The sequence below is a fragment of the Pocillopora verrucosa genome, chromosome 1 (assembly GCF_036669915.1).
Source record: "Pocillopora verrucosa isolate sample1 chromosome 1, ASM3666991v2, whole genome shotgun sequence".
Lineage (NCBI taxonomy): Eukaryota > Metazoa > Cnidaria > Anthozoa > Scleractinia > Pocilloporidae > Pocillopora > Pocillopora verrucosa.
The window spans coordinates 35500996-35522514 of NC_089312.1; the positions used below are offsets into that span (position 1 = coordinate 35500996).

Consider the following 21519-nt stretch of genomic DNA (forward strand, 5'->3'; position numbering starts at 1 on the left):
GCTGTATCTCTAGCGTTTAGCATCGGACGCCATTGTCACAGATTGAAATCGTACGCAAATGATTTCCGAAAGGGGCTCCCGAGTTTTGGAATATAGTAGAACCCCGCCGACTCGAACTTCCAAGTGAAACGAAGTGGGTGTTGAATTTCAATTATCCTGTTAACAATTAGTAAGGAATCATGTTTTTACCATTCTTACACAATCAACAGTTATTTTCGTACATTTAATTTGGACTTATAAGAGCTTTTTTGATAAAAAACGTTTTGTTTAGGAAGTTTATTTCAATTGACCACGTTTTCATAAATTTTATCACGTTCTTATCTTCGACCGGCGTTTTTGTTTAAAGCTCAAGTTATTAGGATAAGTTTTAGTCAAGGGAAAGTAAAATTAGTTCGAGTTAATGGCGAGTTCGAATTAACGGACTTCGAGGGAGCTGATAGTAAATTACTGGATAGGTGCAGTCAAATACAAAGGAAATCAGATCTTTGTCGAGTTAGCGGGAGATTGGAGTTAAACCGAGCCGCCAAGCAGCGAATTAAAGAGTCACCGCTAGCCACAGACACTGCGATGAATGGTTGTTTTATTATATAATAAAACTGTGAGTTAATTTAGCGCAAAGAGTAAATTTAAACTCATTTATTCCCGCAACGATTACAATATTTTTGGGCACAAATCTCGCGCGAGTTGCTCGGAAGTGAATAGCAAAGGATATTCTGAGTTTGAGTAGCCAGTCAGACAGAGTGCATTAGTTTGTTTTTTCCATTTCCCCGTTCTCCTATTTTCGATCAGCTATAATATTTAATTTAAACAAAAGTTTCTCGACAACTAACAACGTTCAACACATCCATTCCCAAGGTTGTTGACACAATCGGCGGATCAGTGAAACCAAGGGAAGACCTCGCTAAGGGTGAATTTCTTGACTCACTTGGTTCTCACTACGTAAGGAGCGTCACGTATGGTGTCGAGATGGTAGCAAGCCTGAAATTTAAGTCTTCATCCAAGTCAACCAAGTATGTCTCGCAGTTATGTTACATATAGATTCAAAGACGCAATTTTTATTGATTTATTTCAAGCAGACTTCCTATTTATGGCTACTTTCCATATCTTGTCCTTAGCCTGCTTATTAAAAATGCAGAAATTGAAAAGTTGTAACAGCTCCTATCCTCTTGCAACGTCAGTTTTGGCGCGTACAGAAAGGGATTCTGTTTATGAATTTTGCAGTTTCTTGCAGACTAACATATTTTTCATCATGAAAATATCTCGTCTCAGAAATGTTCCCCGATGATGAGCATCTTTTCAATATGTCGATGTTAGTGAAAGATGATGTATCCAGTGAAAGACAGAAGCAGGCATCTTTTCAATATGTCGATGTTAGTGAAAGATGATGTATCCAGTGAAAGACAGAAGCAGGCATACTTGGAAAAAAGGAACTCCGAGTGCTCCCAATAGCAGTCGAACGTACGACCTTCCGAAGAGTTCAACGGATGCTTTACCACTGAACGATATGAGACTCCTGGCGGAGTAGGCCGTTTAACTAGGTCCAAAGTGACAAACTTCCCGTATACTGCTAGGATAGAAATGTCGAAAGTGATCCTTTTTCGCTATGATAAATCAAGATGGTCAATGTTAAGTCCAGTGTTTTAGTATAAGATAATGTGTCCAGTGAATGTCACCAGCATTTTCGTAGGAAAAGAACGTCAATTTTAGCTTTTCACCGATTGCGACGACATCACAATGAAAAAGTTAACAAAAGGATAACTGATAATTCGCTGGTTTTCAACGATGAGTTGGCGGTAGGGAAAGTGCCGTAACGGATTTTTTTTAACGGCGACGTGTTCAGTTTTACCTCCTTCGTTTAACTTATACATAAGTTGAGGAGGTCAAATTTAACCTCTTCATGGTGGAGTTATGTCAATTATTTTTCTTAACGTAGGCAGGTTTATCCTTTATCCGTATTTAGCATTATTTGTATCTACATGTAAGCCGTTTTTCCTCAAGCTAAAAAGGCAAGAGTTATTCTCAAAAATTTATTTTTCATATCTAGGGAACAAATCAAAGGAAGTGCTGAAGGACAACTAAACATTGGAGCCGACAATGCAGGGCTTAAAGCTTCATTAGAGAAGCTATCAGCAGAATGCAACGATGTATCAGATATCGCCATCAAATATTACGCCACAGACCTACCAGACAAACTGCCAACCACAATGGAGGACCTGGTATTACTGATTGAGAAATTCCCTTCTAGACTGAAGAACTTAAATGATGGCAAAGGGATTCCAATAAGTGTAAGATTCTCTCCTGAAAATTTACATAATACACATAATGAAATCCGAGATGTTTTCCGCATTTTTCTCCCGTTTATTTATTTTTCTTGGTTAATAATATCAAAGTATCCGGCCAAAAAAATTATTTTTCCTATTATTACATTGTTGAAATATTATTTTCACAAAACCTGGACGACATGTTATCGATAATGTAGTCTGACGTTCTGTGTGAGAGTATTCTTGGAAGATAACAGTGATCGGCGTTTCGATAACCTTAGCTGAAGTCATCATCAGAGTCGAGTGAGGACTTATTTTAAGTAGAGGGTTATAAGTCCAGTTCATGTAAACTCATTGGTCAGTTTCGCTTTTATGGTACTGGCTGTAAGATTAAGTAGCTTATGTCAGTAATGATTGGTCAGTTTCGATCTGTCGATCTGTCTTTCGACCATTATGTTGTGTTTAGTTCGTTTGTGGTTTTGTTGGTGAAACAACCTTCTCAGTCTTTGAAAGAACCAAGTGCAGTTGTTTAAGGGTTTTGCGGATTCTCAGTTGAAAATGTCACGTGCTTTAGTCGATGATGTTCAGCAATGTGATTTTTTTTGTTGCCACCAACGTTTCTTGTGGCTCATTTCTGTTAAATCACTCTTGTTTTGAGGTTCCTATCATTTCCTATTTTTCGTCTAGTATTCTTCGGTCATTATGCGTCGGTTGTGAGTTCTCGTCAATGTTACCTAGCTAGTCGAGAAAAAGAAATTTTTCCATGTACTTCGACTTACTTGGTGAACCGAAGGTTGAAGTTTTGTTCGTTGAGGTGGTGATAGAATGAATATCGTCTTGGTGTTAGGAGGTTAACATAGCGTAGCCAGAGCATTATCTTTTGTTGTACAGTTGAACAAAAATTTTATCGTAGGAATAATATTCAAACGAGTTATTGAACGGTCAATTGCAACTTACGGTTTGTGTAACAAGACCCTTTGTCTATCCAGTTCGAACTTGTGCCCATAAAGAGTATTTTTCCAACAGCGAAAGTTTACCTGCAACAGCAGGCATCAGCATATGAAATAGAGAACTTGGACAGCTCTTTTAATGATCTGCAAACCACAAAAGGCCTTGTTAGTAACTTGATGAGAAGGAACCAGCGACTGGTTGTGCTGTTATTCCTTACATTCAAGGTGTTACGGAACCCATCAAGATAATTTTGAATAGCCACAACGTTAAAGTTCCTCAAAAACCTTTTCAGACTTTAGGGTTTATTTTTGCCAAACCTAAGAACCCTGTTACGTGGCTATTTATTCTATTCCGTGCAATGATTGTGATCACGACATATATCGGACAGGCCAAACGAACACGTTTGAAAGAGCATCAGAAAGCGGTCTTCTTTTGCTAAAAAGAAAATCCAGCTTTGTCGGAGCACGCATGCCTAACCAACCATGCAATTGAGTGGGATAAGTCTACAATTATTACCACTAATCGACGTTACTACTGACGCCTTTGTTTGGAAACCCGGCATATCATCTCCGCAAAAAAAAATTATCAAATTCTATCCCTTTCCGGTTAGATGTCTAAAGGACACCTCGTGAAGAGTTGCGACCGACGAAATAACATATATACGTCAATCTCGTCAGAAATTTCCAGATGAATTTTAAAGAAAATTCTCGTACTATAAGTAGTTCTGCAAATATTTCAGGGAACACACTTTGACCAGCTTTTGCCGCCGATTGTTTGTCTGCTTGAATTGAAGGGCTCTCTCTAGCTTTTTCACACAAGGGCAGTCTTGTTCACTATGAAATCTCTGCGGAAAAAAAAAACAACAACAAATTCGATCCCTTACCGACGAGATGTCTAAAAGACACCTCGTGGAAGGGAGCGACTGATGAAGTAACATATTTACTTCAGTCTCATCTGCAACTTCCTGGGATGAATTTCCTTAGAGTCCTGGTCGATATTATTTTAGATTAAACCGAAAGCTTAGTTTTGAATAAGCTTTTGCCAGACCGTAAAGGCGATAGACTGTTCCTAAGAAGGAGATATGATCATCCATGAGCTGAAACGAAAAACTAAAGGACCTTTAGGAATATTGAGAAAATCGATAGCTGGTTGAAGCCATGACGTCTTGACAGACTAAGACAACAAGCCACTAAACCAACGTGCACCCGACTTTTGTTTCATAAATGCGAAGCACAAGTATCGAGGTTTATGACAACTGCGCACCTACCCCTCCCCTAACCCAACATTAGCCATAGCTTGTTGTTGGTTGACTGTTGTTGGGTTAGGGGAGGGGTAGGTGCATGGTTGCTCTGATACTGATATTGATCCATTTTTTATAATATGCTTCTTCTTGACAATTTTAGTAATATATAAATTCTCAAATTTGTCTCTTGGAAAACATTTGTGGAGCATTCTATTGCACCATAAGAGATTGTTAATAAAAGTAAATGAAGTGGTGTACTCGGGGTGTAGTTACAAAGTTCTTTGCTTATTTGCAGTTTGAGCTTCAACCGGTGAATAGCACTATTCCAAGTGCAAAAGTGCACATACAGCAGCAGGCTTTGGCCAGTGAGATAGAGGATCTGGAGAGCTGTTTTGATGATCTTCGAAACACCCAAGCTCTCGCTATGGCATACCTCGAAAACAAAGAAGATGACGACGTTGAAGAATTTTGCAGTAAGGTTAACAAACTTCAACGCAAGTTTAAAAGGGCAATTAAAACAATAAACAGCGTGGATGGGCCTGAAAAAATCAAAGAATGTACGGAGGCATACACGAAGGCTCTTGGAGGACGCGATATAAAGGGGAAATTTACCCGTGAATGGAGGAGGATACTAAAAGACAAGGTGAGCATGAGGATAAATAATGACACTTATGATGACAACTAAGTCGCCGTGGACGAAGACGACAATGACACCAGTAGGCGACGGTGAAGACAGGGGTGATGACGATGACGATTATGATGAAAATGACGATGATCGTGATTGAAATAATTGTGATCATTTGTAATGACGACGAAGGCGGCCACGCTTATGAAAATAACGACGGCGATAGAGGCAAAAGTGCGGAGCGAGCGATGTTTAAAGTCTGGTATTCCTTTCTTTCTATGAGTTTGTTATGAAAGCTCTTGAAAATCCAGCACTACATCAGATATCCTTTTACGGCCTTAAAAGGGAGTGAGAAGGCTTCGGGCTATGTCATATGGAATAAATAAATGGTTCACTTTTCATTTGCAAAATCATAGGAAAATGACTGAGGTCAGGACGTTTGGTTTCCTTTTTTCCAGCTTTGATTTGCATCGCCTATGAGTGTAAAATTTATCTTGTAGGTTTTTTCGTCACCTTTAAAATTTTGATGTCCATTGTTTTGAAACTGTAGTATTCTTAACTATATTTACTTCTATTTGAATTCTAACGGGTCGTTCAGTGGGGCGCGGTTAGCTAAACCGACCAATCATATAAAGGATGTTTTCTTAACGTATTTTTGCCTTAACTGGTAAAGAGATGGTCGTGGTGAGGTTACAACTCATTTTTATTCAATGTGATTTCTTTCACAGGAACCAGCTGCTACAATCAAGGTGAGAATCGTCGTCAAAACTATAGATAACATCTTGAACTTTGCGAACAGGCCACCTACCATTTTCAAATGATGATATTCACAAAAGTCTTTCAACAAAAAAAGGATAAAAAGCTTTCTTACTGCGTCAGAGGACTCGTAATTGACAACAATTGCTTTTTTAGATGATTTGAGATCCAGATGACAGAAAATTTGGACTACCTTGAGGAACTTGTAGTTTTAGGATCAGTCATAATTTTAAGGGGGGGGGGATGGAGAATGTTTGGTCTCAGGTGGATCGGAGAGGGGATCAGTTGTTGCCAACAGAGTTAAAAATGGGGACTATGAAGAATATACTGCCAATGAACTATATTTCTGAATTGAGCGACTTTATTACTGCACTAATTTCCATTCCAGTGACAAAATCTACTGTACAACAGCTTGATTTCAGTAGGGCAGAAAGAGAGAGCAGCATTAATGTCACATGTGTGCTACTTTTCAGAAGAATGAATGACTTTAATCACTTTTTCCATGAAGCCAATATCCTTTTTTAAAATACTTTGGATTGAAATCTGAATCTTCCTTTATTTGGAAAGCAACAAACAAAAAAGAGCCTACAATTTTAGTAAGTACAGATTTTAAAAGATACCCAATAACTAGATTCACTTGGTTTCAGTAGCACAGAAACTTGAGTCACAGGCACCCCACATCTGAGTTATGATGTGTGAAATATGAGCTGCTGTCCTTCTAAGTATCTTAAATTAAGGTTTTCCACTTTTTAGAATTCATTGACGTTATCTTTTTACGGATAATTTAAAGCATATTACTGCGTTTTAAATTCTATGTCATCGCAGGTGACTCTGTGAGCTTAACTTTCAGCCAACTACACTGCATCAGTTGTAACAAGAAAGTAAATGCACAAAGTCGAATCCTTTCCTTAATTTTGTCATTAGTTTGATAGGCCATGGAGACATTTTGTGTTTTACGGGTTGAAAACTTTAGGCTTGTGGTACAGCGTGCTCAGGTGTGATTAGCGGGGTGCCCACAACAGGTTCATCTGTCTTGTATTTCCACACCAATTGTCCGTCATCAGCTCTCAGGGCATACAAATAATTATCTATTCCTCCTATGAACAACAGTCCATTCTTATCCAGGCGCGGTGACGACCATATGGCGGATTTCGTTTTTAAACTCCACACGAGTGAGCCATCAGTCTGACGAAGAGCTAAAATCTCACCTTCACCTGAACCGATGTAGACATTTCCATTTGGAGCGACAAACGGCGAAGAGAATAGCTCACCCTTTCCTAATTCAATCAATAAACAAATAAATATGTCGATGAATGAAAATGCATTTATTTTGAAAGTGACTGTAAATATATGAAAATCGTATATGTGACCTGCGGATAAAGAAATGAATGTGGAAGTGATCTTCGCAGTAATGAACACTACTTAAGCAGTAGTGATGTTTTCACCACTGCTTAAGTAGTGTTCATTACTGCGAAGATCGCTTCCATATTCATTTCATTATATTATGTCGCGAATCCCTTTCGTGTATGGTAGCAAAGACGCCCTCTTTCTTATCTTGAATAAAATTTTTCAACACAGCAATAGAGTATAGAACAGAAGTTACGCCTTTGTCACGACATTGTGACTAGACTTTGAAGTCAAATTCTGAAAGTAAAAATGCCACGACAATGCAAGTATTTTACATTCACAACCTTCTTTAAACCTGGAAAAGAAAATGCATCACATGTAGATGATCTTCAGTTTAAGTATAAACTTAGCGTAGAATTAAAGGAAATGAACTTGGAAGAGAGAGGTAACTCTTCTTTGACACTCCTCCTAAACAAACACCAATGTTCTCTCACTCACTCATTTGTTCCGAGGCTTGGCACACGCCAAAGAAAATGTAACCGCTTAACAAGTTTAACTTCACAACTGTTTCAAACCATTAGACTGGAAAATTCGAAATGTTCTGAATCCCTACTTGAGAAAAATAGAATATTGATAACAAACCTTCCCTAATCCACTTGAGTTTTCCAGTAGCGGAATCCAGTGCATAAATGTTTCCCTCCGTGGATCCAATAAAGAGAGTCCCGTCCAGTTTACTGACAACAGGTGACGACTGAAACGCCGAGTCGGCCTCAAACACCCAGAGCACGTGACCATTCTCAGTATTAAACGCGTAACAGTTTGCATCATACGAACAGAAAAATACGGTCTTGTTATCATGGTTAACGGAAGGAGAGGAGAAAACGGGTTCAGCTGTTTTATACTTCCAAATGATTTTGCCGGTTTCACCGTCAAGAGCGAACACGTTTGCCCAGTCTTCAGCCATGGAGCCGATGAACACAGCTTTGCCGCCTTCTAGAAGAGCAGACGATGACCAGATTTCGGCCGCTAAATCTGTCTTCCATTTGAGGGAGCTGTCTGGATTAAGAGCATAAAAATAGCCATCTAGACACCCGAAATAGAGACTGCCGTCTGCGCCAACTCGGGTCGAGGAAGTAACCGCCCCTTATGTCGAAAACTTCCAAATAAGGTTACCGTTGACAGCGCTGAGCGCCCGAAGTGATTTGTCGTCGGTTCCGCAGTACACGACAGTTCCATCAGAGTTGAACTCGCATTTTGATCCACCTTCATCAGCAGTTCCGTATTTCCATTTCACCTCGCCTGAGGCGGAGTCGAACGCGTAAATCCAATGATCATCAGAACTTAAATACAGCGTGGAATCTTTTGCATCAACCTCTCCCAATAAAACCAATTTCTCACTGATGTCTTCACTTTCGTTCCGAGCGCTTTCGTCTGTGGTCTTTTCGTCTTCCGTCGTCTCTTGATCGGAAACACTCGGCTTTGATCGGGAATCGAAGGGGGGACCATCGTCGGGCACGATTATCTTACCATCAAGACTCTCGAGATACTCTCGGTCGTCTTCGTTGAGCGTTACGTGAGTAAACTGAAGGTTTGTTTTAATATGGTTCGGGTTCCGCGAGCGGGGAATCACAATAACATCTTTCTCTAAAGACCACTTAAGAACCAACTGAGGAATGGAAGCATCGAACTTAATGGCGATTTTCCGAAGACCTTGGTCAGATAGAACTGGATTTACAGGCAGGCCCTCTCTTTTCCACGAATCACCTAACGTGCTGTGATTGAAGATAAAACAAAAGCTACTTACAAAATCTCACGTAACTGACTGTTTGAGAGTTATTTAGGATAACCCCAAAATCTCTGCCAGCTAAGAGTAGAGAGTAAAGATTAATTACATGTAGTCCATGTGGCCTGCATAGCTAGCATTAACAAATATTACTTTGTTTGCTTGATTGTTTGCGGTTTGTTTTGAGTGAGTGTGTCTGTAAGTAATATTTCCTTCTCTTCTCATTTACGGTAGTCTCCTTCACAACCCTTTTTTTGGGGGGGTTGGGAGGGGGGGTGGTGACACAACAACGATCTTGCGATTTCACTTTCACAAAGTAAGCTACACTTCTTGTTAAGCCACAGTACATAATTTTGATTCTTCATTACCTATGACCCATGTATCGAATCCCATTTTTCTCACAGAATTCTCGGGTTACGCGATCTTGGTTGAAGGGATCAAAGGAATTCTGTACAACTGATGGCTGAACTTTTGAGATCTCAAGTAAACGCTTTAAGTTGTCAACTTCGAAGTTACTGACACCAATACTTCGGATTTTCCCTGCAAAGAAACACAAACGACTTCCTTTAGTTTGAATTCTATAGGCTCACAATTGTATTGAAAGGAGTTAAGATTCTTTACGTTCATTCTACTAGCGATAAAAAATAGATCATACCGTTACATGATGTGATAGAAAATAAACTAACTTGCCTTTGTTTAAAAGTGATTCCAGCGCTTTCCAAGAGTCTTCCCATGTTCCCTTGGGCTCCCCTTGTTGACAAATCAAGTAGGCACCAGGTCCCTCGTCACAGTCCATCGAGTGAATCAACATGAGATCAATGTAATCAACCTGCAGAAATATGTACAAACAAACAACTTACTGACTGAGGCCATACTGCAACAAGACTGTGGCAAGAAAGTTTGTATACATAATAATACCCTTTTCTATGAACCCTTTCACTCCTAAGAGTGACGAGCATCTAATTTCTCCCCACAAAATCATCCCACAATTAAACAATATATTCGGGTCAATAAGGGCATGAGTATAGGGGAAATGATCACCAACCAGAGAAGCTCTTGATTGTAAAACAAATTCTCCTTTCCAATACCAAAGGAAAAGTATAGAGAAGAGTGTGGAGAATATGGAAACTGAAGAATATTCATCCATGTTTTTCTTTTGATTGATCTCACATGGCTTAGACATTATTTTTGTTCTACTAAAGAAAATTTCAGGCTGAAAAGTAAGAGCTGAGAGCTGACACTTAATTACCTTAAGCTTGGTAAGTGACTCTTCCACAGACTTGAGAGTTTCATCATAACCAAGAAAACGTGGATGAACTTTGGAGACAATGAAAACCTCCTTGGTATCCCACTTTCTTGTACAGCCTCTCCCTCCTGTTCCTCTGGTTTGTTCCAGCTCATGATTATAAAACAAAGTAAAAATTGAACTGGTTTATAAAATTCAAAAACAAATACTTTATTTTCATTCTGCGGTGGCTGGTAAGAACAAAACAGAGTCACAAAAATTACAACACAAACACAAACTTAAAACAGAATCACAAAATCTGCAACACAACAAAAAACTCTACAACAAATACACAACCTTAAAACAGAACCACAGAATCCACAACACTAACACAAAATTCTACAACACAAACAAAAAACTCTACAACAAAAACACAAACTTAAAACAGAATCACAAAATCTGCAACACTAACACAAAACTCTACAACACAAACACAAACTAGTTTGTGTTTGTGTTGTAGAGTTTTTTGCGTATGTGTTGTGGAATTTGTGATTCTGTTTTAAGTTTGTGTTTGTGTTGTAGGTTTTGTGACTCTGTTTTGTTCTTACTGGCCACTGTATCATTCACATAGTCTTGACATTAGTTGGCCACAAGCAAACTACAACAAAAGCTTGACAAAAAAGAAGACAGTTGGAAGATTTGGGTACAAACGTCATTCATGGATGACAGTTCAATTGAATACCACTACTATTTGTAAACCACGATCATAATGATTTTGTGGTGCCATTGAATGATGTGGACAGAACACAGGAAGTACTTTCCTGTGAACATGTGCTGATGGAGGCAGCATCAGCCCATGAGGACATTCTCCTTCCAATTGTTTTGACCTTGAGGTATGAGGAGGTTTGTGTTAAATGGCAGTTTCAAGTGCCTGTTAAATGTTTGCCCATATGGCTTGCAATCTTTAGGTAAAATGTTCATACTTAACACAGCTAACATGCCCATGTGTCAATGTGTTAAATTACTGAGAGGTAAAATGAATTGATGGTCACATTTGAAAAAAAAATTAACCTGTAAACTTTTGTGAATCTAAATTTGTCATTATGCCTATTCCACTCGCTGAGGAACAGACTCTTTTGGAAAAGTATACTGAAGTTACTATGTTGCTTAACATGACCAACTTTCATTTCTCTATCTGACATATAATAATAGTGAATGGATTATTATAATGCACAGTGTTGTGCCATAATACCAAAAGAAATGACAAGCCAATGTACAATTTGACATGTTGGGGCTGTGATGTTAAATTTTACTCTACTTCAATCCATAAAATTTGCGCATCTAGGTGTATCACCAGGCCAGGTCTGACAGGAGGAACATGGTTACAGTAATCCTCAAAGAAGGTGACAATGTACTTGATGTGATATGGTGACTATCAATAATTACTTAGGTTGTTTTTATCACTGAAAGCAGGCTGCACTCTGCTAAAACAGGTTTTTGTTCACTGATATTATAGTTAGTGTTCCATAGATCATGCTCAACAGATATCTTTTGCTTATTAAGAGACACATGCATGAACAGTGCCTTACAATTTTCATGCAGATATTACTTAAAAATACATGGGGAGACATCAATGGTGGTCATGGTGACCTGGTGCAATGTATGCCCGCATGACAGTTTTTTAAGTATGGATGTGACCCCAACTGGCTGGTTTCTGTGTTTACAATCATACATTATGTTAAAGTTCAAAGCACAAAGATCATTCAATAAACATGACAGAGGTATTCAGGATTTTTCAATATCCACTGTATAATGTATGCATACTATATTTCACATTATGTATTAAATTAAATTATTAATCAAAGATGTTTCTCTCTCTATCAAATTGTCAGGAATCTTGTACTACATAGAATTGATGGAAACTCATACTTTTGGATAACAAAGAAAACTCAAGATCTGGGGGAGAAGGTATTCAATCATTGTCCATATTTTGGTTGTTTTTGAAGATAAAAGACAAGCTAACTTAACAAAAAGTCAAAGTTTAAAAACTTTCCTTAAATTTAAACAGCTAAACATTAATATTTTAGTAGACAATTTCCCACTTTATTAAGATTCCACAACATTTACATTGGTTTTGATATTGTGTACTGTAAAGGGTGTGTACATAGATGTTTCTTCATTATTAGGGGACATTGATAGAGTTGATCTCCTGTTCCCTTCCAGGATGTACTTATGATGAATTGTTTTACTTTCTGCAGTAATGAGCAAACCAGTATTTTCTGTTGTTTTATTGTCTATGTTATGTTTCATTATGCTATATTTGGTTCCCCATGACAACCTCTGTACTCCAATTATAGATGCAATAATGACCATAATTATCAATGTTCTCAAATTCTTCTTACCATTTTATGTGTTTGTTAGAACAGAAAAGAAAATTCTGAAGCACAGGGTTGGATTTACTTATGATGGCACCCACAACTTCCCTTGCAAACTGAATTCCCACTTTTCTGGGAATTCCTAGGAATTCTCAAAAATCCCAACTATGCAAGTAAACTCTCATGTGAAAAGTTTGGAATTACTGGGAATTTCTAAGAAAGGAAGACTCCAGTTTTGTGAGGACTTGGAATTCCTAGGAATTCTCAGCTATACAAACTACCCATAATTTAAGAAGGGTGGAATTCTAGGGGATTTCTGGGAATTGAATTTGAGGCAATTTAAATACCCTGAGGTCCACATAAATTCCAAGAATTCCCAGTACCTTGAATGTGAAGGTTTTAAGAAAAGGAGTAATTTTAGAGGCTTAAAACTTTGGCTCAATAAAAGGTATGCTGTACAAAATATACCAAGAGATATACATACATGTATATGTTTATAACTTAAAGGTCATGAAATTTAGTATTCAAACTAAGTTTTAGTAAATCTCTACAGAAATATAGATTTTCTCATGAAGCAGCAGTCAATTATATTAAATGCAAATTGCTAATTAATCCAATGTACTCATATCACAGATTTGCTTTCTAACCTCAAAGGACTCTTGGATTCCATGATCACAAAAGTTTTGATTGTGATGCAAAATGTCTCAGGTTCACAAATGTGCCAAAATCATCAAACATTCATCAGCTGTTTCTTTGGTACACAACTTCCACCTGTAACAATAATAACATTGTTATCTACACTTAAAGAACTTTGTTAGTTATGAACATAAGTTACTTCCCTAACCTACTTTACTGGTTGCCTTTGTTAGAAAACCATGGAACAGTCAAGCTCAGTTGCCTAAAACACTGTCAGAGATGTTTTGTTAACATTATTTTTAGTAGAATTATCATGCCTTAGACAAACAAATTCAACACCTAATTAATCTTTCTTTTTTCATGATTGTTATGGTTATTTTTTCAGTTTTTTGCTCTGTTTTCGTGACTGATTGCTGTAATTTTTTTTTAAACTGTTTTTATTCTTATAAAACATTTTTGTAAGAGTTCCAAAACTTGTAGATCATCTGCACACTTCGCAACATGCAGACAAGACAGAGGTAGTCACTGTTCCCTTTGAGAAAAAACACCTTTTAAATGACTTCTTCAATTTACTTTATTTGAAATTCTGACCTGAAAATATTTTTAAAACAAGACTTGTAAGTAGTGAGAAGTACAAACCGAGTTTCCTTTCATAACTTAATTTTTTAAATGTCCCAATCACCGGACTTCCTTAAAAATATTACTTCTTTCTATTTTTTGGTGCAAAATACAAGTCCTTCTTTATATAAAAATGAAAAGTGCAAGTCACACTTCAATAATAACAGCTCCAAAGTATACTTGTTGTTCTCCTCTGAGTCAGTTATCAACAAAATTGTTTTATACTTTGGACAGTGCATGACCATTTGTGGACTAGAATTTCAAACGCACCGCTGTAATCGCATATAGTTGCTTCTGTCTCTTGTACAAATGTTTCTTCATTATGAGACGCACTCTCCTCTGTTGGCACCACTGCTTTAAGTTCAATGGAAACGACAGACTGAGGAATCGAGATAGTGGTGTTGGAACGTGTTGCTGAACGCTTGTTACGGTCAAGCTTTGTTGATTTAGGTACTGATACACTATGATCATCTATGTATCTATTGTACTTTCTAATGTGGTATCCTTCTTTTATAAAGATGAAGGGAAAAGACGATTTGTAATCGCATTCAAAATTGTGATTGGCTTGTGTTATTTCTCACCTTTGCCATGAACACAACTCAAGTGGGTTTTGAGTCTTTGTTTCCTCGACAACTTTCAGCCACAAATCGTGCATTTGTAGTACGATCGATTCTTGTCGATTATTTATACATAGGGTGAGCTCACATAATTATTTACATCACCGTCAGAACATGGATCTACGGTATCCATCGTCCACAGGTAGAGACCCGGTTGAAGAAGTCAGAATAAAGTTGAGCGCTCCTCTTGACACTGCAATCGGGCAAGCTAGGGGATTCACTATGCTAGCCAATGACAAGTCCTAAAAAGATCACGTGATTATGCCCTTGATCAGAAACAAAGAAGACTCCATTTGGCGCTCATCTTTGAATGTACTTTTCAACGTTTGATCGCTTATGTGTCAAGTTATTTCTTTCCTAACTGTTTTGCTTAATAGAACATTTCTAAAGATAGGTTTTATGGCAGTTCGATGGGAAAACGAGAACAGCGTGAGTGTTGTAAATGAAAAGAAAGTCGTTGGCGCCGTGGAGTTAAAAGAAGGGACAGCAGTTGACATATTGACTGGTACAAACAAGGGTAAAATTTCCGCACAGCCCCATACTACATTATGCATTCAGTTCTTGGATAGAGAAAACAATGACAAAAACAATAGATTGCCATTGGGAAAACAGATTTGTTTTACAATAGTATGGGGCTGTGCGGAAATTTTACCCAAACAAGGGTCGAGTGGCCATTTATAAAGCTACGATTTTGAAAGTTTGTGGTGAGCACAAATTGCGATATTCGTTACGTGATCGAAATCTTATCAAAGAGTAAATATAACGGCTTGAATTAAGCTTACATAACGCTCGGCGCAACTTAAACTCGAATAATTCTGAGAATCTAATCGGTCACTTGCATGCCACAGTTTCTTAAGCTTATGCTTTACAATGAAATAAATCTATCAGTAAGGTTTCAAGATTACTTTAGTCACGTTTGGGAACATTCAGGATTCATAATACAAACTGTGATCAAACAAACCTTATCACATAAAGAAGCCCTCCTTGGTAAAAACAAAATAATGTATTCAGCCCTTTTTTAGTAGCCTCAAATTTTTGCTTAAAATTCCTAGTAATTCTTAAACATTCTTAGAAATTCCTGAAAATTCCCAGAAATTTTAGGAATTTTTTTAGATTTACGGCTTTTCAGGGAAAGTCATGGGTGCTCTGAGTTGGAACTCCTAGGAATTTCTAGGAATTTCTGGGAATTTCTTGGTTTTTAGAACCAGAGTTGTTATAGTTGGGAATTCCCAGTCCGAATTTGCCGTGAAAATTCACACCTCTTATTCTCAGGAATTCCAAAACCCATTTCACAAGGGTTCTTGGCCTATACTCATAGAGCATTTTTGTGGTGAGTGTTTTTTGAATGTATATAGCATCAAAAAAAAATTAATTTCAAAGGTCAGTATATAGTAACTGAGGGAATTTTGTATAATAATTGTATAAATAATGTAACTTCCAAGATCTGATTGTTAATTCTCCTCTCAAGCTGCTACACATTTCCATGTAAATTAGTTATGAGGATTTGGTGTAAGGTCAAGATAATAACTTCTACCTGATGAGTTTGAGTATTCTCATGATCTGTTTGCTGGATAATGTATGGATATGGTAGGGAGAAGTTATATGCTAATCACTTGTGGGAGTTAAAGGGTTAAAAAACTTCCCTTAATTACCTCGTGTCTTATGTTAATTTAAACACAATCTTTCATTTAATGTTCAGGTAAACTTGCAAACATATATAATTTCCCATGCCATTATCAGACACTAGTACATTACCTTCAAACCACAGTTTAACCTAGTATAAATTTTTCCATACAAAAAGGATCTCTGTGTAAATTTGATATGTTGGCTGCTTTTTAAAAGTAAACATCATAGGTTAATATAATTAAAGATGGCTGAAAACAAAATTGTTTTACTTTTGACTCTTATGACAAGGAGACAACCTAAAATTAGCAAGAGAGGAAGATGTGGTGGATGCTGTGGAAAGGGCAGCTGATGCTGTGGATGCATTCACCAGGGAATGGTAAGAGGTCTTTTATATTTGATATGATAAAGGTAGAAATATTTCCAACTTGGTCCTCATTGGCAACCTTACCATTTTACAGAAAATTTCCAGAAACATATATAGCATCAGATACTAAGCTGTTATGTTAAATAATGTCTTGTTTACAACTTCCTATTCTAAAAACCTGGATATATCTGTATAATTTGCATAATATGTTTTGATTATCCCGGCAGATGTATACTCCTTGTACCAAATCAAAGTGAATACTGATGAGATTCACAAGTGGCAAAGAATGATTTATCTCACCTAGAATTTAATTACGAGGGAGGAGGTGGACAGTGAAAATCAATCAAAATTGCAATGATGTTTTTTGTTGATCTTTCCATTTTCACCAGCCTCCTGCCAGTAAGCATGAATTCAAAAGAAATTCAAAAGAGGGCAGTTCTAACATGGTAGTTACTAAAACAAGGAAAGACCTAAAATGACCTAAACTGACCTTGAGTAATTTCTGAAATGACCTTAAATAGCCTAATGTGACCTGGAGTGATGTGGACAATGTGGCATCAACAAAATCTGGATCAGACCAGACTGGAACAGATTGTTCATTTCAGGTTGCTGATTTTACATGATTTAGTATTTGGTTTTTGGTTTTCCAAATTTTTTCCGGTTTTTCTTCAATCTGGGTGGTAATTAAGCAGTCATGATTCTTGAATAGCAACCGAGACTTTGACCTTGAAATGTGGAGCACTTAGGTTAATCAGTTTGTGAACTATGTCTTCCAGTGTGCCTCACGTGCCAGCAATGGAAGAAGCTCAAGGACCCTAAGCAACTATGGATTGTGTCGTATTTTTCTTAACTTAATAATGAAATAATACATACCTCTTGCTTGCCTTTATCCATGGTGGCACTTAACACAACACTCCTTGACACAGCCGTGAAAGAGACTACATGGGGTTTTTAGGGGAAAAAAACTCCCAGAGGGGCCTGCACTCTATTTTGTCACGCAGACTTTATTTAGGCTTGTCATGCAAAATTTCTAACTTTAGTTTACATGATCTGCTCCATGACCCGATCCGTGATCTGGTCCAAGACCCAATCCATCATCTGATCCGGTCTGATCCAATCCAATCCAGATTTTGTTGGTGCCACAAACTCAAGGTCATTGTAGGTCATTCTAGTACATTTTAGAAATCACTTGAGGTTAGTTTAGGTCGTTTTAAGTCATTTTAGAAATCATTCAAGGTCATTTTAGGTCATTTTAGGTCATTCCTTGTTTTAGTAACTACCATACTGACACAGGGGTATTAGCTGTGACACATAGTCAATTACAAGTATTTGACATAGAAAGGGAGGCTTATCAATTTACTAACAAATTTATGGTAACAACAGGCTATTTATTGTTTCCAACAGGGAAACAAAAAGAGGGAGCAGGAGATTGCATTGCAGAAGGCAATAGAGGATGAAAAGAAGAAATTGGTAAATATAATTTTTCAAAGATTTATATTGCAAAAATAATGCCCATATCAATGATATCAATCATAGCATGATTGTCTGTTACAAAAAGGAAATCAAAGGGCTCTTGGAGCCAGCTTATTCATGCTATGGCTTAAGTTTGCATTGATTTCTTGGACTTGCTGAATATAGGTACAGTTGAATTTGGTTTATGTGTACTTTCAAGACTTTTGGAATAATTTTTTTAATTTTTTGGCAGTTGTGTGATAAGAAAACTTGTGCATTTGACATGCTGGGAAGTAGAAAAAAGGTTGTGTGGCCTGGAGGTGGGATAGGCAGAGGTCATCAGACAGACGGTGTCCTCTAGCCAGCATTCTGTACCCATTCTGCAGTCTGCATTTTGTACTGACCAGATTGGTATAGCTGTTTTTGTTCAAGCAAGCCTCAAGTCTAGACCGAAATATTGAGGCTTGAAAAAAGTCCTAGTGAGACTATCTTGATCGCTATGATTGATGTGTGGACTGTATGTTGAACAGCTTCCAAGGACAAGCACAATGATAGAGCAATGATTACTTTATACCAACTGAAGACGAATGCAAATGCATGGCTTAACAATATGACTGCCTCTAATACCCTGATCTGTGTGGTCACAGGGTATGTTGAATTGAACCCGCTACAGGTCCCCTAGGTGTGAACATCTCGGCTTCTCGATTCAAGTTGCATTTTTAGATGTTCAGAAATGTGATTTGAGGTTATTAATTTTTACTAAACCATACAAACATTTTATTTCTTTCCACATGAATTTCTGAGCTTCATCAAAATTAATTTTGAGTTTTACTTAGTGGGGAGGGGTAGCATGCGAGACTTCTTGCATTCACAGTCCACAATACAACATCAGTCCATGGGCGACAACTTCTGTCAACATCTGCTTCATCACAATTCCTCATTCATTGCTTTCGGAAAGCTAAAACCCTTATGAAAAAGTCAAGAAGGGAATGAGGATCTTTGTTTGATGATAGCCACCCTGTTAAATACCTTCAACTGTGGAATTTAAGTATTAAACCTTGTCTCCGATGCTGTCAACATGTTGTTTTTATTTTAGTGAGGATGAGGCTGAGATTAAATCACTGTGGGAAGATTTATTTATTTATTTATTTATTGTCTCAAATATTGTAGAATTAATAATGAAATAAATAAATAAAATCAATCCAGTAAAGCATGTACGTAATTCTACCTTTTTCAGCTCACGGTAAAAATAAATAAAATAAAAATTAAAATGAAATGACCATCCCATGATACTGGAAAAAAGGAAGCAAAGCATAAAGACATGTAACTGAGATCATGATGAAGTACATTATGACCATGCAAGAAAAGCATACCCAGTCTTGACAAGGGTTAACACAATCCAAAAAGAAAATTGCAGGTAACGTACATTGCTCAAAGATAACACAAGTAAGCTGAAATTGAGACAAAGATGAAGACTCAGCAATGTTCCTAAATACAAAGAAAACATGTTTCTTTACAAATTTCACAAGAAACTGCCTTTAAATGCCAGAAAAATCAACAGTGATCATATATCATATCAACAGATGAAGATCCAAACACAAGAAATAGAAATGAGGTAAGGGAAGCAGTGCAGATTAAAATGCCATGAAAAATTATTAGAACTATGCTTTGTTATTAAAACCTTACAAATAGCATGTTGCATTGTCATGTTCTATAGATAATAATTCCTGGCAGAAAAAACGACTTTGACTTGAATCACACATATCCCTTTGGGACAGACAGACAGGTCCCAGGGGACAAGGCTTTTTGTGAGCCTCAACAGTAAAAGCTTAGTATCTATCTTTTTTCAATTTAAATTTATCATACTCTCTCTTTATTATAATGATCATGTTCTTAAGGGAAGTGGGAGTTGAAGCCAGTCTTGTTTAACTTTTGGTGATCTTTAACTTAAGCTATGGTTAAGTTGCTAGTTGTTAAAAGTAAGTTACATGCAACTCCTGTGGGTGGCATACTTCCCTTTTTTTTTCATTTCATTTCACGAATCACTCCCAGGTACATCTGGAATTGTTCTTGCACAAGCAGGTGAGAGGCATATAGCTAATAGTATAATACTCATTATTAAACATACCAGAAAGGATCTTGATTGTAGCATTGGTAAACATGGCCATCCCTGACAGTAGTTGATTCACTGGCATTCTATTGCATTTTATGGGATTATGTCATAATTATATATCGTCAGAGCTCTGGTGGTTATCATAAGGCAATGGCAGTCTTACATCACAAAGTTCATTATGCTGAAAAAAATTAATCAGGTTACACAGAATGATCATACTCTACCAAAAAAAATGCGCCACTGGATGTTATTGCCACAGAGACCATGGATTATAGACATTTCCTACAGGTCCTATTTGCTTAGGCCCCCATTTAAACTGGAAGAAGAAGAAGAAGAAGAAGAAGAAGAAGATAGAGAAGAAGAAGAAGATAGAGAAGAATAGGAGAAGGAACAAAGTAAACTTAAAAGGAATAGGAAAAAGGACAATGATCCAGATTGTTAATAAAAAAGACTTTGAAAGGACCCTAGTCAGCCACACCTTTGCTTTTGTTTACCTTTGGATTTTTAAATACTCGGGAACTGATGTATATGTTGTTAGTGTTATGCAGTACTAATTATGATTTGAAATTAAAAGTCATCGCCAGAAATCAAGGACATTTCGAGCCCGCTAACAATTATCAGCGGTATATCGTATTACACTCCGGAACAATAGAATATCAAGAGAATTCAATATGCCGGCGATCACGGCTCGATCTGCAAAGAAGAGTATTTCGTATCATGATTTATACAATTTGAGCACCGCAGATCTTCTATTTGATGAAAAGAAAAAGAAAAGAAGACCTGCAAGTAAATCTTTGGGATTTTTCGAGGCAGAGCGATGACATGATGTCAGAATTTTGATTTGCTTTAATTTAATTTGCATTCAATGCCTGGCATATTTTTATTCCGAAAAGGACCGAGAACTAATTTATTTCCCTGTATGAAGATGAACAAATATGGCCGACGATTCGAAGATCAGCGTTGCTCGTGTTTAACTATTTCAGTCATAGTTTTCAACATGGCGTCTCGTCATTTACTCAACATGAAAAATATGGGATATTCTGGCGCGTTGGGAACTTTTTTGATGGGAGGAAATGGCAATTTTACAGGATATTTGGACGCTTCGAACTCTGTAGCAGTCAATTCGATCGAGAGCAGTTGACTTTATTGATGCACTTTCCTGTAATAGGCGAGTGTTTGGGATGGAGAACGACGGATTTTGAAGAACTGTATGGCGACCTAGGTCAATAATCAATGACAAAAGAACTGGCTCGGGAAGTAAGTGGTTTTTATTTATCGAGTCCCTGTGAAGTTTGATGAATAGCAGAATCAGTACTGAATATGTCTCGATCGAGAGCAGACGGGACCATGAGCTCCTGATTGTTATATTTTAGAAATTTTACAAATTTCCATACAGTTTCTTATATTATTTGGACGCCATTATGGACGAAACGCGCAAGCACGGTAGCCATCTTGTCCAATATTTCTGCCGATGTGATGTTGCACACGCAGTATGGCCTGGTTTACTTGTATCAACTATTATTGTTT

At 37.4% G+C, this 21519-nt stretch overlaps 1 protein-coding gene, 1 long non-coding RNA gene and 1 pseudogene across 7 annotated transcripts in view; 2 read left to right on the plus strand and 1 right to left on the minus strand.

Annotated features, from left to right (window-relative positions):
- LOC136278190 (neoverrucotoxin subunit alpha-like) overlaps positions 1-7100 on the plus strand; it is a 29005-nt gene extending 21905 nt beyond the window's left edge. For 4 of the 5 annotated variants that reach the window (XM_066161617.1, XM_066161607.1, XM_066161625.1 and 1 more), the window contains 5 exons: positions 856-1010; positions 2045-2285; positions 4751-5098; positions 5809-5829; positions 6962-7100. In XM_066161617.1, coding sequence (XP_066017714.1) covers positions 856-1010; positions 2045-2285; positions 4751-5098; positions 5809-5829; positions 6962-6970 — 774 coding nt within the window. In that variant the 3' untranslated portion in view covers positions 6971-7100. Of the gene's footprint in view, positions 1-855; positions 1011-2044; positions 2286-4750; positions 5099-5808; positions 5830-6224; positions 6310-6961 lie in introns of those variants that run through there. The other variant, XM_066161611.1, reaches the window with a different exon arrangement.
- Positions 6180-10702, minus strand: LOC136276945 (beta-alanine-activating enzyme-like; annotated as a pseudogene).
- A 4254-nt stretch (positions 10703-14956) lies between these two features.
- On the plus strand, positions 14957-18259 carry LOC136278198 (uncharacterized). 2 transcript variants are annotated; one of them, XR_010716242.1, is made up of 4 exons: positions 14957-15767; positions 16352-16439; positions 17832-17897; positions 18133-18259. It is a non-coding gene; the product is annotated as an uncharacterized lncRNA (long non-coding RNA). The 2 variants fall into 2 exon arrangements; XR_010716241.1 differs by having other exon boundaries at positions 14957-16439.
- Positions 18260-21519: the final 3260 nt, after the last annotated feature.